At 44.3% G+C, this 16,966-nt stretch overlaps 1 protein-coding gene across 2 annotated transcripts in view; it reads right to left on the reverse strand.

Annotated features, from left to right (window-relative positions):
• GABBR2 (gamma-aminobutyric acid type B receptor subunit 2) overlaps window positions 1-16,966 on the reverse strand; it is a 372,146-nt gene that overhangs the window by 133,608 nt on the left and 221,572 nt on the right. For both annotated transcript variants that reach the window (XM_005683953.3, XM_018052222.1), the window contains exon 7: window positions 1,851-2,087. In XM_005683953.3, coding sequence (XP_005684010.3) covers window positions 1,851-2,087 — 237 coding nt within the window. The remainder of the gene's footprint in view (window positions 1-1,850; window positions 2,088-16,966) is intronic.

Here is a 16,966-nt window from a genome sequence, read left to right on the forward strand (position 1 = left end):
TAGGCTCAAGAATTTGCATTTCTAACCAGCTCCCAGGAGATGCTGGTGCTGGTCAAGGCACACTTGGAAAATTGTTGGCCTGTAAGATAAGGCCAGCCTCCTTAGCTTTCCCTACAAAGCTGTGTCTCAGCTCACCTTCCCAGCCTCACCACCCTCTCTTTCAATATTCCCAACCAAGTACATGCACCTCACCACACTCCATCCAGCTGGACCGCCAGGCCCTGTCTGCAGGTCTAAGGCACAACCCAAAAGATTCCACTTCCAAAGTCTTCCATGACTTCTTTATCAAAGGTCACAGAAATTCCCCCAGGCTCACACAATCTCTCCCATGGTGTTGAGCACTTTCAACCTCTTAATGTCATTTGAGTCCAGGTCTCACCCCTGCATCTGGACCACAGACTTCAGGACAAGGAGTCCATCTTACCTTGGAGTCCACACCATAGTCTACACTGCACAAGTCCTGGCCTGTCAGACTGACAACCCAAGCCTGAGCGCATGCGCAAAGGAACATGACCATGTAAGAAATAGCCCAGTCAGCTCATCTTATATACGCCCAAGACAGACGGACTCTCTAAACGCCTTTTTAAATTAGAACAACCGGCAACACTTTAGCCATTTCAAACTACTCTTTAGGCAAATTTCCCTAGTTTTCTGGGAGCACAGTCCTTGACAAATACATCATCATGAGACATAAATGACTACCACTTATGTTCATGACCAGAAGGTAGTGTGATGCAGCTTTTAAGAGCTAGCTGCTGCTGCTGCTGCTAAGCCGCTCCAGTCATGTCCGACTCTGTGCGACCCCATAGACGGCAGCCCATCAGGCTCCCCCGTCCCTGGGATTCTCCAGGCAAGAACACTGGAGTGGGTTGCCATTTCCTTCTCCAATGCATGAAAGTAAAAAGTGAAAGTGAAGTTGCTCAGTCGTGTCGGACTCTTCGCAACCCCATGGACTGCAGCCTACCAGGCTCCTCCGTCCATGGGATTTTCCAGGCAAGAGTACTGGAGTGGGGTGCCATTGCCTTCTCTGTTTAAGAGCTAGACCCAGGTTCAAATCCTAACTCTACCTCTGATTAGCTGTGGTACTTAAATATTCCAAGCTCCAGGCTCCTCAGCTTTATTGGGGGTGGTGAGAGCACCCACTTCCCAGGGATGGCACACAGATGCAGTGAGACAATTATTAACTACAACAACCACTAGCATTCCTCCGTGTCTACATGTGCCTAGCACTGGGCATACATCATCAGGCTAATCTACATAAATGCTTAGCACACATCTAGCACATCATAAGCATTCAAGAAATAGTGATTCTCATCATCGCCAATTTTCCTGACTTCTGTCCAAGACAGCCATTATCATTCCCATTTGCCAGCTATTTCAAGAATCTTAAAACCCAGAACAAGTAGCTTGCTCAACCAACTGCTAGGGCAGTTTTTAATTTGTAACAGCTAATGTTTATGACCGCCTTGCCAGGTAGGTATTATTTCCATTTGGGGGCTGAAAAAACTCTGTAGTCTGAAGACCATAACTTGAAAGTGAATGCCCAGGATTTGAACCTGACTCTGGATGACTCACCCCCACCCCACCGCCTGGTGGATTCCACCTGCTCTGTGTCAGTTCACTATGGCCTTTATAATCCACAAGTTATAGACAGGCAGTTTCCCAGCACATCAGAGAGCATTACTGGCCATGCCCGTTTCAGCAGCCTTGCAATCACAGAGCCCACAGGAAGTTATTTCAACAAGCAAGAAAATGAAGCATATATCAGAGGGCCTGTAACACAGTGCCTCTTGCCCTGTATGTCACCAAAGGGCACTAAGGAAAGCAGAGCCCGGGGGCCTGGGACTGACCGTGACCCCGAAGAAGTTGGTCTCGTTCATGGCATTGAGGATGATCTTGCCCAGCGTGTGGTCCGTGTAGTTGAAGTCCTGGATCCGCTGGTGCCGGCTGCTGGCATGCAGCGTCTCCATAGCCCTCTGGAGCGTCTTGGCGATGACCCAGATGCCGTCGTAGGCATACCCGTGGAACTTGCTGGGTCCTACTCCCGATCGCTTGTTGTTGTACTCTCTCTCATACTGCTGTGGCGTCTGGAAAATAAGGAGACCAGGGACACCAAGTTACAGCCAGCGGGACACCAAGCATATGGTGCTGAGAGCTGACACTCCCCAGTGCTTATCATGAGCCAGGCACAGTGCTAGGGTCTTAATGTGCACTATTGCATTTAACCCCCACAACAACCTTGTACACTGGGGCTATTACTGCCCTCATTTACAGATGAGAAGATTGACTCAGGAAAGCTAACTTTCCTAGGACCAAGTGAGTGGCAGGGCTGGTATCTGAACCCTGGCTGTCTGCCAAGACCAGTGGAAGGAAAAATGTATCCTGAGCAGGCCTCCTCCTGACATTAGCTGGGCCTGGAGCTACAGTTAACAGTGGAGGCCCATACACCATATGTCTAAATACTAAGTTATAGACAACAAACAGAATGTTGAATAAAATATTTTCTATCTTTTTGTCATAATGGGTTAAAGGAAGGTAAATAAACCTTCCTAACAAGCTGGAAGGCCAGGTTTGAATTCAGAAGTCTGAGACCCCTCAGAGCTTCAGTCTGGACACAGAAGCACAGGGGAAGCTAACCTTGCTCTGGGGCCCACCCCCTTCTCTTCCCACTTGACTCCATCCCACAGGCCAGTCAAGCCAGTCCACCTTCTTCTAGCATAAGTAGTCCCATGACCACGCAGAGGCTCAGTCCTCCCTGAAGAGGCTCCTTGGATCCTGGATGTGGCTCCAGGCATTTGGGCAGGGAATTCATGGTATGGCCCAGGATTGGGAGGGGTGTAGGCTCCGGGTGGGCAGGTCCCTGTGGCCTTGTGGATTTTGAACCCCGTGGAACTTGAGTGAGGTCCTCTTAGAGCATGGGGCCCTGGGCAGGTCCTAGTTGTCCAGCTGTAAGGTCCCTTCTGATCTCTACATCGTGCTCTTCCCTTTCATCTTCCAGAACATAGCAGAGTCTGTGAATAACTTCACATTAAAAATTTTTTTCTCCCATTGAGCTGAATTTCATAAAATAATTTCATTGGTAATATTAACATTCTGATTGAGGCCACAAAGTAATGAAACTGCCTTTTTATGCTAGTCCCTGAGGCTTATAGATCCAAATGAATGCCGCTCCAGGGGAACCCATTACCCTCAGCTCTTCATGGGCCTTTTCTCAAATCACTTCTGAACTCCTCTGCCAGAAATGTCATCAGAGCCCATGGCTTAGTCTTTGGATAAACCCTCCTTGGGGACAAGTCGAACATAGAAACCAGAACTCATTGTCAGTTTATACCAGAAAAGGCCCCGTAGAGACGGTCACACATGCCGTCTCAATCTGCAGCAGGAGACACAGAGAGGTCTAGAGACTTGGCCAAGGTCACACAGCATGAGTTTGTATGTGTCTCTGTGTGTATAGCTAGACTGGTCTCATTTTATCTTTGCTGCTTCTCACATGCTTGAATTTTGAAGTCGTAACTGCCTTTTGAAAACCACCCCAAGTTGTTTGGGGCCAGTTCTGGTATCAGAGTAGTGAAGCTGAGCCATTGAAGACCAGGTTACTCCGAGGTTGGATCTCAAGTCTCTCACCCTTGGCTCAAGGCGTTAGCAGAGCCTGGGTACAACCAAGCCCTTCCAAATGTGGAATCTGCAGTCAGACAACCAAATGAGGAATCTGCCTGACCAAATGTGAATGGTATTCCAGCAAGAAATCCACCACCTTTAAAAAAAAAAAGCCAAAAATATTTTGGCTCCTATTGAATAGCTCAGGTTTTATCTATTTATCTGTTTCCTTTGGAAATGCATCATGTCCAGCCATCACTGTTCTGTTCATCAGTCAAAATACCCGGCAGAAGTTCTTCAATTCCAAGGGTTCTTCAAGGAGACAGCACAGTCTCCAGCCCAGCCCCAGCCCAGGCCAGCTCCTCAAGCCCCTTCTCATAGGTAATTGCACCCCTCCACCTGGAGGCTGGCTCTCCACAGGCGTCCTTTGTCTGCTCACTTCTTATCAGGGAGCATGAGATAGTCTATTATGAGGCTTCCTCTCTTCCCTGAACCTGTTGGGTCTCCTTCACTCACACCAAATTTGTTTGCACTTGGGGCTGTTACACTAGATGCCTCCTCTGCCAGGAAGCTTCTGCCCCAGCTCTTGCCTGATATTCTCGGCACACAAACGTCAACATGTGTCGTTTCTCAGGGATGCTTCCCTGACCCACCCTTTCCACAACCTCTTCCTGCCAGGCAATCTCTATCCACTTGTTTTATCTTCTTTATTGCAGTTTTTACTTCCTGCAATGCATCTACCCAAAGAATTAAGCTCCAAGGGGTCTAGGGTGTTATCTTGATCACAGAACCCAAAACAATGCCCACAGAGACCCTTTCTAAGCATCAGTTTCTCCATCTGAAAAGTGAAGAGGTTGGACCAGGTGATCTAGAAGCCTCCTCCTGGTGAGTGATCCAGGCAGGAGCCTGGCACAGTGGTAAAACACAGGATTTGAAAGCAGGCTTACCTGCCCTCCAGTTCCAGCTCAGTGGTTTGGTAACATGACCCGGGGCTGGGGTCCTGTCTCCTACAGGTCTCTGCATCCTCCCATCTAGGTGGCTTTGACAGTTTCATGAGATGAAGAGTGCACAGCATCAGTCCTGTGTCCGGGATGTGTTGGTGCCCCAAGAATTCCAGTCACTGCTAGTAATAGTACAGGTGGTTGTTCACCTGGCCACCTGGAACAACTGCGCACCCAGGATGTTCTAAAGACCCAAGACTTCGCTTGTGCCGATAGGGGATAACAGCCCTCCAGTGTGTGAATGGCCTACTTTTACTTCCTTAGCTAATTTCCAGTTATTGGACATTGAGGCTTTTTTCTAATTTTTCCCAATTACAGGATTGCAAAAAAAGCATCCTTGTATCTAAATTTTCTGAACACACACTGATAATTATTTTTTCAGAAGAAATTCCCAGATATATAATTGCTGAGGCAAAAGGTATAAAAACCTTAAATGCTATTCACACATCTAAAGGGCCAAATTATCCTCTCCAAACATGAAAAGCTAAAATTCCACTCTATATGAAAGTGCCCATTTCCTGCATCCTGGACCACAATAGGCATTTCTTTCTTTCTTTCGTTCTTTCTTTTTTAAGCTGCTCAGCATGCAGGATCTTGGCTCTCCAACCAGGGATCAAACCTGTGCCCCTGCAGTGGAAGTACAGAGTCTAACCACTGGGCCACCAGGGAAGTCCCTCAATTTTAAAAATCATTGTCAGTTTCTCAAGTTAAGAAAAAAATGTACATCTCTTTTCATTTTAATTTGCATTTCTCTGGTTAACTATTAAGAGCGATCTCTTTGCACATATAGATGGGCAACTTTCACTTCTGAGGTGTGTTTCCTCTTTATATCATATTGGTATGGTGAGAGTCACAACTTTTAATGCTTTGTTTCAACATATCCTTGTTATTTTTCTACTTGGCTATATTTTTCTTGATTTTAAAATGTAATTTGGGGGAATTCCTTGGCAGTCCAGGGGTTGGGATTCCATGTTTTCACTGTAGAGGGCCTGGATTCAATCCCTGCTCGGGGAACTGAAATCCTACAAGATGCGTGGCATGGCCCAAAAAAAAAAAAAAAGAAAAAAGAAAAAAGAAATTTGGGTATATTTCAGGCTATTAATTCAGCTATTGGCTATTTTTAAAGTATCAAAAATTTACCTGAATGTCTATTATTTAATTAATTGCTTAAGCATCAAAGGAATGAGGCCTCTTGAACTCTTCTCTCCAAGACTTTGCCTCTCTGAAGCTTTTTCTGATGCAGGCAAAGGCATCCAAGGGCTGGGGTCTCTTTGAGTCCTGTTTGTTCAACCTAATGAGTACATTCAGATGATGTTTCAAGACTTCTTCTCTATCCAGGACATGCCACTGGGGTATCCTTGAAGGTTTCTATGACATTCTTAAAGTTGTTGCGGGTGAGGGGAGTCAGACCTTCGGCAAACACAGTATTACCTTACCAGGAGGTAAATGAGTGTAGTTTTTAAACTTCTTTGATATAGTTTATTGGCAATATTTCCATGTGTGTAGATAATAGAGGGGATCAAGATCTGACTGTTTATTCAATTTGACACTGGGGTCAACACAAGCCCTTATATATTTTTTAGGTGTACCTCTTATAAATCCCTATCTTTTTCTATCTCATAAAACTGTTCATCAACCAGGGAAAAGGAGGTTGGAGAACACTGGCAATGTGCCTGTTTACCTCACTTCTGTGGATAAAGTCCTTGGAGTGGGACTCCCGGGTAGCTTAGCCCTGAAAGGTGACCTCATTCTCACTGTCTTTGCAGGCACCACGCTGAAGTCATTGCTGCCACACTATGTCCGGGCCCATTCATCACTGTTCCCCGGTGAAGCCGGCGCCGATCTCCCTCGGGCAAAACAATGACAGCAGGAAGAGACACTCTCACAATTGTCTGAGAAAAGCTAACAGTTGTTCTTAAAGCAGGTCTCCGATTATTTAGGGCAGAAGAATTTCTTCTGCTGTAAAGCAGACACTGAAAACTGATTGATTACTCACGCTCTGAGGTCAAGTTTATCTTGAGAGGCTAAAAGTTTCTGAGAAAACAAGTTTTATATGAAGAGTCCCAATTACTGACAGGTTGTGCCCCACATATTTTTGAGAGGCAGTTGTTGGAACGTGGAACATCTTTTCATACAGAAATTATGTTATAAATAGTGGTTAGGTTCCCAGGCTAGCCCACACAAGTTTGCTATCCCACACTGTGACTAAACGTTATGGGTCTGCCATTCCAACAGAACCAAGCTGAGTCCTGCTTCTTGGGAGAGGGAGGTCTCATGGACAGAAGAGAGGAGAAGGGGGGAACATCTTCTATATCTCCAACTGCCACCCCCCAACCCCGCAGAGCGGCAAAACCAGCAGAGTTTCTCTCCAGCACCCTTTGCGGGACGTTGCAACCAGAGTCTCCTTTGGAAGGTACACTAGGGCATGGTCTACGGGCTCTTTTACTCTAGCTCGTAGGTCACCCAAGGAGCCTGTTGAGAATGCAGGGCCCTACATTTTGTTTTATTGTGTCTGTGGGATAACTTGGACAACTGTATTTTAAAAGATCTTTTAAGACTTCAAGAATACATAAATTGGTTAACATTGATTATGTCCCTATTACAATCTGATTATTGGATTTTCTCAATAGCAGCTTCCAGGTGTTTTCTGAGCCCTTTCTCAGACTCTTTCAGTGTGGGAAAGTCACTGTGTCTTCAGGGAGAGCCTTCCACTTAAGGTATGCTTGACGTCTAGGAGATCAGTCTTCCAGATACAGAGTTTATACCTATCTCCCTGTAGCTTGCTATGTCTTTCTGTGGAGCTGCAAAGAACATGTCTGCTTCCCCTTATCCATAACATATCCCAAAAAGCTGAAGTCAGTGACATGCTTACCCTGTCCTCAATGTGCTATATTCTTCACCTTTTAAGCAAAACAGTCTCAGTTCAGACATCCACTCTATGATGAAAGAGGTTATATGAGACTAAAGCTCCCATGAAGAACATTAAGGAAAGCATAATAAAATATAAATATGGCTATCCAAAGGTATCAGAAAGTGACCAGGACATCTAGGACTTGAAGAACCAAGATCCTGGAGGGAAAAGAGATGTTTTGAGAAGAGTCCAACATTCTTGGCTGCTTCCCCTGGAGGAATTTGTTGATCTGCAAGTGGGAAGGCCAGTTGTAGGAACAGAAAACAGTGGATCAGTGTTTTCATCAGTCCCTCAGAGATGGGAAGACAAAAAACTATAGTTCAGGGTTATCAGGGTGGCAAGGCTTATAGGGCCAAGGTCTCAGAGGAAGAGGAACCACAGGATACCAGTACACACACTGACATCTGCACCTGTGATACTTGGTGATAACTAAGCTGCATAAGGAGGATGGCATGGCAGATCACCCCAGTATTCTTGCCTGGAGAATACCCATGGACGGAGGAGTCTGGCAGGCTACAGTCCACGGGGTCACAAAGAGTCGGATATGCTTGAGTGACTAAGCACAGCACAAGCTGCATAAAACAAGGAGGATGAGACGCCAAGTGAAAAGTGCTGGTAAGGGGATAAGAACACAAGCAGGTATGTTTAAAGCCTCAGGACATTAGGAACAAACTTTGGAATCCAGGGCCAGTAAACATCCCAGGATTTTAGTCTAGAATGTTAAAGGACAGATAGGAATAAAGTCAGACCAAAATAGACCAGATATTATGAAAACTAAAGCCAAGCCTGGAATCATCTCAGCTCTTGACCGGATAAAGTGAACTGCCCCTATTCTGTTTGTTCAAAGAGAAAAATCTTCTCTGAAGAAAGATAATGCCACCTGTAGCTTCTTTCATTTTTCATATCGAATTCAATTAATTAAACTTACTAGGTATACTAGGTAATAGGATCAAATCTTTAAAAAAAAAAAAGGAAAGAAGAAAAATAGGCAACAAAGCAGATCTACAGGTGGTTCATATCTTGAATTTATTAGGCCTGGACTTTAATGTAGCAGGTTTATATGTTCGAGAAAATAGACAAAAGATACAGAATATCACCAGAAAACAGGGAGCAAAGAAAGAAAAAAAAGAATAAAATTAAAATTCTAAAAATTTTAAAATATTAATACAACAAATGAAACTAAGAACTCAATAGATGGATGAAACAGTATATTAGACACAGCAGAAAGTAGGTTAGTGAACTGAAGAAATGTTAGTAAATATTCAGCCTGAGGCACAGGGAGGGAAAAAGGACAGAAAGTAAGCAATAAACATATGAGATATATGGAATGTGTTGAAAATGTATAGCACATGTATGACTGGTGTCCTAAATTTGAGAAAAGGTTAAAAAGGTAAAAGCAGTGTTTAAGGGATATTTTCCTAGAATTTCCCCAATACATATCAATCCACTGATTCATGAAGTTCCATTATGCTTAAACTCCAACCAAGATAAAACCAAATAAAACCGTACTTCAGCACAGCATATAAAACTGCTGAAGAGTCAAGCAAAGATAATATCTTAAAAGCAGTTAGAGAAACAAAAAAAGGATGCCTTATCTTCAAGAGAGCAACAATTAGTCTGGTGGCTGATTTAACAGAAACAAGGGATGCCAGAAGACAATGAAATGACCTCTGAAAGTGCTAAAAGAACATAACAGACCACCTAGAATTCTACACCTAATTAATATATCTCTCAATATTAAAGGTGAAAGGAAATTTTAGACAATCAGAAACTGAGAGAATGTGTCTCCAGCAAAACCAAAAAAAAAATCTTCTTTCTTTAAAAGAAAGACCAAGAGAAGTTCTATAGGTAGAAAGAAAATGATCAGAAACAGAACAGAAATGAAGGGAGGAATGAGAAGTAATGAAAAGTGTAAATATCTGAGTAGATCTAAATGAAACATGACATCAGTTTCAAGGACATCCAAGAAAATCTTCTCGAAGAACAAAGATGAGGGACTTAACATTACCAGGCATCAGGTCTTAAAAAACTTCAATTATTAAGGCAGTGTGGTATTGGTTAAAGGATAGGCAAATAGACCAGTGGAAGAGAACAGAAAGTCCAGAAATAGATCTCCACACACTGAAGCTAAGTCATTTCAGTCGTGTCTGACTCTGCGACACCATGCACTGTAGGCTGCCAGGTACCTCTGACCATGGAATTCTCCAGGCAAGAATACTGGACTGGGCAGCCACTCCCTTCTCCACGGGATCTTCCTGACCCAGGGATGGAACCTGGTTCTCCTGCATTGCAGACAGATTCTTTACTGTCTGAACCACTAGGGAAGCCCCAAGAATACCGGAGTGGGTAGCCATTCCCTTCTCCAGGGGTATCTTCCCAAACCAGGGATCGAACCCAGGTCTCTGACATTGCAGGCAAATTCTCTACTGTCTGAGTCACCAGAGAAGCCCACCTCCGATGTTACATAAAATCAGTTTCATGTGATTTCTATATCTAAAAGTGAAAGGTAAAACAAACTTCTCAAAGACAAGATAGAAAAATATCTTCATGAGCTTGGGTGGGCAAAATTGCTTAAATAAGACACACATGATGTAAGTAATAAATATAACTGTCTAAGAATTCATACCCAGAATACAAAAAGAACTTTTACAAATCAGTGAGAAACATGCAGAGAATCCAAGTAGAAAAATGGGCAAAAGACTTGTATAGTCAGTTTATAAAAGAGAATATCAAAATGGCCAACAACGATGTGAAAAGATCAACAACTTCATTACTTCTCAAAGAAATGCAAATTAAAATAAAAATGAGATGCCACTACTCACCCACTAGATTGGCTAAAATTGAAAAGCTAACAATGCCAAAAGTTGGTGAGTGTGTGAACCAAATGAAACTCACAATCTCTGCCAGTGGGTGTGTAAATTGGTACAACCACGTTAGAAATCTGCTTGGCAGTGTCTATTATAGCTGAGCATATGCCTTCTCTATGACTCAGAAATTCCAACCCTAAGGATGCACCCAATAGTACTGTGCACATATACTTACTAAAATACATCAAATGCCTTTCAATAAATCAAATAAAAAGCATGCAAAAGTTCCACACAAAAGATTTCTGAGAGAAATTGAATGGATGCAAAGTCTCTATATTACAAAGATATCAGTTTTTCCTAAATCAGTCTATACCATCAGTAGAATTCCAACAACAAACCAGAAAAGGTTTGTGCGTATAAATTGGCTCATTACTCCCTTCTCCTGACCTCAAGGCTGCTGCACTGAGGAAGGAAGAGAACTACAGTTTGTTGAGCACCTATTGTGTGCTTGGCACTCAGCAAGCGATTTCCCTCTATATTACTTCATGTAATCCTTCTAAATCTGTAAAAGACATATTACTCCAGCATAATCAGAAACAATTTGAGAAAGGCCAAATGACTTGCCCAATGTCACTGTATCACTGTTGATTAGGTTCAGTTATATAATCTAACAGACAAAAATTATCGGTGACTTAAATGAAATAGTTTATTTCTCTCTCAAGTAAAAGTTGTCCATGGGTGGGTGCAGGGCTTCTACGGCAACTCCACAGTATAACCAGAGACTGAGGCTCTTATCTTTATGCCCCGCTATCCTAAAGTTTCCTTCTCAAGGTCACCTCTTGACAAAATCGCTGCTATAACTCCAGCCATCTCATCCGTATTTCAACCAATACAGAGGAGAAGAAAGAAGAAGGGTAAGCTCTCATCTTAAAGCAGACTTTTAGAAGTCTTGTATAATACTTCTACTTAAATCTCACTGGTTAGACTTAGAATCCTGGCTCTATCTAGCTACATGGGAGGCTGGGAAATGTATATTTTCAGAGGAGTGGCAACATACCCAGTTAAAAATCAGAGTTATGCTACTGAAGAGGAAGAAGGGCTATGGATGTTGTATGGACAACTATCTGCCACACCACACCGTTCCTCCTGAGCCCATGTTCCTTTGCCACACCGCCCATCTCCCAGGGACGTGAGTATCTAAGGAAGCAGCCGGTAACAAGAGCTTTGTGGGGAAGGTGGGGGCAGAGGCAGCAGCATCATAAAGCTTGACTCCCTGGGGGAGCATCTCTACTTTTCCATAGCACCTTCTCATCCTCCTCTCTAGAGCCCAGAGCTTCCTAAAAGCCCCAGGTTCTTTGTTATGGAGCTCCCATGGCAGTGACAAAGAGATGCATGCAGCTTTCCCCAGGTCATTGCTCTAATTTGAGGACTCATTAGATTTCTGTTTCCTTTTGTTCTGCTGTGTTGGATAAACAGTCGTGGGTGGTCACAGAAGTTTCTTGCTGGAAAACATTACAGAAGTCTTCCAAAGAAAGAGCCTGTGCCTTTGGTGGAGGGTTGGGGCCACTTCTGAGGTTCCCACTGATTCCAGGGTTCTGTGAACACTTCCATCTGGTGCCTTGGCCCAACTCTGTGTATCTCAGCAGGAGAATGGTAACAAGGAAGAATGTCCTTATTGGAGAGGCTAAGCCATCACTGGAATTTTATACCAAAATTATAAATACTCACAGTGGAAACAATCCCAATGGGACATTGAAAAGTGAAAGCTGACACTGGAAATCACCAATGTCAACAGAGTCACTTTAGGGGAATAGAGTGGTGATGGGGAACTTTAACAAGGAGAAAGAGACATTTGAGAGCCAAAGCAAGTATCCAGAGGCTGTTTACGGGAGGTTCTGGAAAACTGAGCTCTAAATGTGCTCGGGGAAGCCCGAAGGTCTGCGCTTGTCCCATTGCTGGAAATTCCAACTGGCAGGGACTGATGAATGTGCCGGGGATGGAGACCTTGTTATTCCTCCTCCCAGAAATCTCCTGGATGCCAGTGAACAAGCTGGGGCAGCTTGGCACTGGAGACAGGCATATGGAAGAGGGAACTGCAGAGAATGCATTCCAGGAGGGCCCACTATTCCACCCGATTCTGTGACTTTATCATGGGTCACCTCTCTCCTGGGGGTTCCAGAGTTTAACATTATAACCATATCACACAGCTCACTGTAATAACTCAGTATCATATCTACACAGAATCAGATAATTTTACTGTGAAAGGATGCTAGGAGTTATATGGTCCAAATCTCTCATTTTCAGTTGAGGAAACTGAGGCCCAGGGATAGTGACGGTCTAGCTGAGGTGGCAGACTAGTTGGTGACTATGCCAGGATTGGCACTAAATCCTGATTACTAGACTTACGCTGTCCTGTTCTGCCACTTACTAACAGGCCCACTAAGACATCACAAAAAGGGCCGACTTAGATGTGCTCTGCTCCTAGGCATGTCCCAAGTTGAGAGGAAAAGCATGGAAGAGGGGAAGGGGCAGTGAGTGGGAACTTAGCAGTCCTGGTTTCCAGTCCCTGGATCTGTCCCTGACCTGCTGGGTGACATTATCAGTGTCCTGGGGTAGCCATAACAAATTTCCACAAACTCGGTGGCTTAAACAGAAACTTATTGGCTCACAGTTATAGAGGCCAGAAGACTGAAACTAAGGTGTTGGCAGCATTGGTTCCCTCTGGAAGCTCCAAGGGGAATCCATTCCATGCCTTTCTTCTAGATTCTGGAGGCTGCCAGAAATCCTTGGAGTTCCTTGTCTTATAATTCCAATCTCTGGCTCCATCTTCACATGATCTTCTCCAAATAGCAAACCTCCTCTGCCTTTTCTTTATAAGAATATTTGTCATTATGGCAACCCACTCCAGTATTCTGGTGTGGAGAATTCCATGGACGGAGGAGCCTGGTAGGCTACAGTCCATGGGATTGCAAAGAGTCGGACAAGACTGAGCAACTTCACTTTCACTTTCAGGTAGTGGCGCTAGTGGTAAAGAACCTTCCTGCCAGTGCAGAAGATATAAGAGATGCAGGTTCGATCCTTGGGTTGGGAAGATCCCCTGGAGAGAAATGGCAACCCACGCTAGTACTCTTGCCTGGAGAATCCCATGGACAGAGGAGCCCGAGGGCTACAATCCACGCAGTTGCACAGAGTTGGACACGACTGAAGCAACTTAGCACACACGTCTGCAGGTAGTCTAGGATAATCTCATCTCAAGATCCTTAAATTAATTACATCCATAAAGACTCTTTTCCCAAATAAGGTCACGTTCACAAGTTCTAAGTGTTAGGAACTGGACATACCCTTTTAGGGGCCACCGTTCCTGTTTAACCCACTACAAGGATCCTGGGTGTGCTATTCCCCTTTCTGCTCCTCATCTTTTCTATGTGTAAACAGTGAGGGTGGAAGAGTCCACTGACTTGGTTCTATAAGTGTTCGCTTGTTTTATGGATACTGACAGATCCCAGAATACAGGTACTTACCCAACAGCCTGTGCCACGCTGACCAAGGTCCCCAGCAGTCACATATACCACAAAACCAAATGCAAGAACTATTTCATGACTTTCTAGAACTTTCTTGAGCCATATAGTCTTGAGGGTTGGTTGGGGAAGTTGGCTTGTGGTCAGACCACAAATAGTAATGCCTCATCAACTCTGGGCCCCACACCCTGTTGAGAGAGCATTCAATACGATCAAGTACAGAGAATGGGCTGAACACAGGAAGGGGCCTGACAAAAACAATCTGTGCAGGGCAAGGGCCAAGGGGAGGTGAGTGAAGCCTTCCCTTCAGAAGCAAAAGGAAGAAGCAGCCCAAAACCTCAGTAATCAAGATTGAAAAAAAAAAGAAAGAATCAAAACTAATGCCAAAAAAATCCACAATGAGCAAAAATTCAAAGACAGACAAGATGTGTTTCTGTAATTATGTGGCTCAAATCAGTTCACCCTAATGGTGGCCTTGTGGATCCTGTCTTTATTTAACATTTTGATATTTTGTTCATCATGGATTTTCCCACTGAGGTCCTTGGCACCCCCTTAAATTCTGCCCTTAGACCTGGCCCTGGAACTATGAGTTACAACTGGAGGGGTGGGCCCACGAGGGACAAGGAATGCCTACAGGGATATGACGGTTGCCAACAGGACCTGTGGAGGCCCAGAGGGGCCAGTGGGGAAAATTAGGGGATCAGTTCTAAGTCCTGTGCTACTGGAAGGATCTGAGAGTGTGATGGGAGGCTGGTCTACGTGACCCATTGTTGTTGTTTAGTCGCTAAGTCATGTATTTTCGACTCCATGGACTGTAACCCACCAGGCTGGGGACTTCCCAGGCAAGAATACCGGAGTGGGTTGCCATTTCTTTCTCCAGGGGAGCTTCTCGATCCAGAGATCAAACTGGAGTCTCCTGCATTGGCAGGCAGATTATTTACCACTGAGCTACCAGGGAAGCCTGTCAGGAGAGCCCTAAACCCAGAATCCCAGAGGCAAAAAGGCTGAAAATTTCCCTGTGTAACTTCAATCTTTCAACCTTAAGATTGTAAGAAATGCTGTCTCTTGCCTCAATGACTGTGGGACAGGGACTGGGTCACCTGGAATTTCAGAGCTGCACCAAGCAGGAAGGCTGCCTGGCTCTGCTCCTGATGGCATTGCTCCATCTGGGGAGACCCAGGAGTGGGTAACCCACATTGTACGGTGAAGCGAAGAGCCCCAGGAGTAGCTCCAAGATGCCCATTCATGTGTACAGTGATATGGGGATGAGGTGAACCTTTTTGTCCATGCATGCTAAGTGGCTTCAGTCGTGTCTGACTCTCTGCAACCCTATGGACTAGAGCCCGCCAGGCTCCTCTGTCCATGGGATTCTCCAGGCAAGAATACTGGAGTGGGTTGCCATGCCCTCCTCCAGGGGATCTTCCCGACCCAGCGATCAAACCCTCTTATGTCTCCTGCATTGGCAGGTGGGTTCTTTACCACTGGTGCCACCTGGAAAGCCTCAGACTCCTCACTGGCCCCAAATTTAAAAATTAAAAATTCAAAAGGAAAGCCAGTGACTTGGGAGGTGTTAAGATTCCCAGGTAGCTCAAATGGTAAAGAATCTGCCTGCAATGCTGGATATCTGGGTTCAGTTCCTGGGTTGGAAAGATCCCCTGGAGAAGGGTATGGCAACCCACTCTAGTATTCTTGCCCAGAGAATTCCATGGACAGAGGAGCGTGGCAGATAGTCCATGGGGTCACAAAGAGTCAGATACGACTGAGCAACTAATGCTTTTTGGAAGATGTTATAAAGTCAAAATGTTTATTCCAAAAAACACTGCAAAAAAAATAAAATGACCTTCCCAAAATGCATTCCTGTTCATTTCTGCATCCATGCCTAGGTAGCATTCACGCTCCTTGGAATGACATTTGTGGCCCTTGGGGCATCTCATAGCCCTTATCCCCACTTAGCTTCACAGATCCCATGTGTAATCATTTTCATCTTTGGTCTTCCTTAAGTTTCTCATTTTAATTATTATATTGTCTGCCTGCATGGAAATTTCTTCTTAGTTTTTGTACTTTCCTCAAGTTTTATACTATTTTGAGATTAAAGTATAGAGTATCCCTGGACCCAAGAATCTTCTAATAAACTGCAAACTTCCACACCTTTAAAAATAACATTTACTGAAATAAAAATAAGTTGTTTCTACTCATTATTCAGCATGTCCCCAAACTTTATATGGTCACTGACTCAAGCATGAAAATACTTCTTTCAATATTTTCTACCCAGAATGTTTTTCCAGGCCCTTTCAGGTGCCACATGATTTAAAGAGTTGCTTATAAAATGTGTCCTTATGATTTGCCATTTTTGGACAAATCAATAAATCATTCTTGTAGTATTGGCTCTGATTGAAAATAAATAATGGATAAAATGAAATACATATATATATATATATTTACTTTACTATGAAACTGATTCTTCAAGTGAAATTGAAGGTGGGTGGAGGATTTAAAAATCTGAGATAAAAGGAGACAGAAAAGAATCACGTGCCCTGCTGTACTAAACTTTGGCTGGTGGTTAGAACTGAGAGATGGATGTTGCCATCATCACTGGGGCTGTCACCTTCCGATTCTTGATAATGCTTTCAATGACAGAGAACAGTATACTTTGGAAATACTTTTACATACACCAAGCTACCTGTTCTCTCACAGCCCTATGATAAAAGCAGGCCAGGGGTTAGTCGTCCCTAGTAGGAACATCCTTAGTGGAGGCCTGAGGACGTAAGCACACTGCCAAGGTCCGCCTCCCAGCTATGACAGCACAAGGTGCCAGGCGCCATGCCAGCCACATTGCACAACCTGCCAACCAGTCCTCCTTTTGACCCCAGAGGAGGATATTTGCACTGCTACGATACAGATGAAAAAAAAACAGCAGCTCAGAAAACTCAAGCTCAAGGTCACACATCTGGTAACTGGGGTTTGGACCAGTGTTTCTGGTCTTCAGTACCTGTTTCCCCAAGTCTACTTGAGGGGTTATTCTTCTCCTCCAGGCTGACAGGAGCATCAATTAGACTGAGAAATGACATTCCAGGTCAGAGGGTGCAGGGGATGGTGGTCTCGTCTGAAAGTCAATGCCTGCAGTTGGTGCTA

This window comes from Capra hircus, chromosome 8, assembly GCF_001704415.2.
Source record: "Capra hircus breed San Clemente chromosome 8, ASM170441v1, whole genome shotgun sequence".
Lineage (NCBI taxonomy): Eukaryota > Metazoa > Chordata > Mammalia > Artiodactyla > Bovidae > Capra > Capra hircus.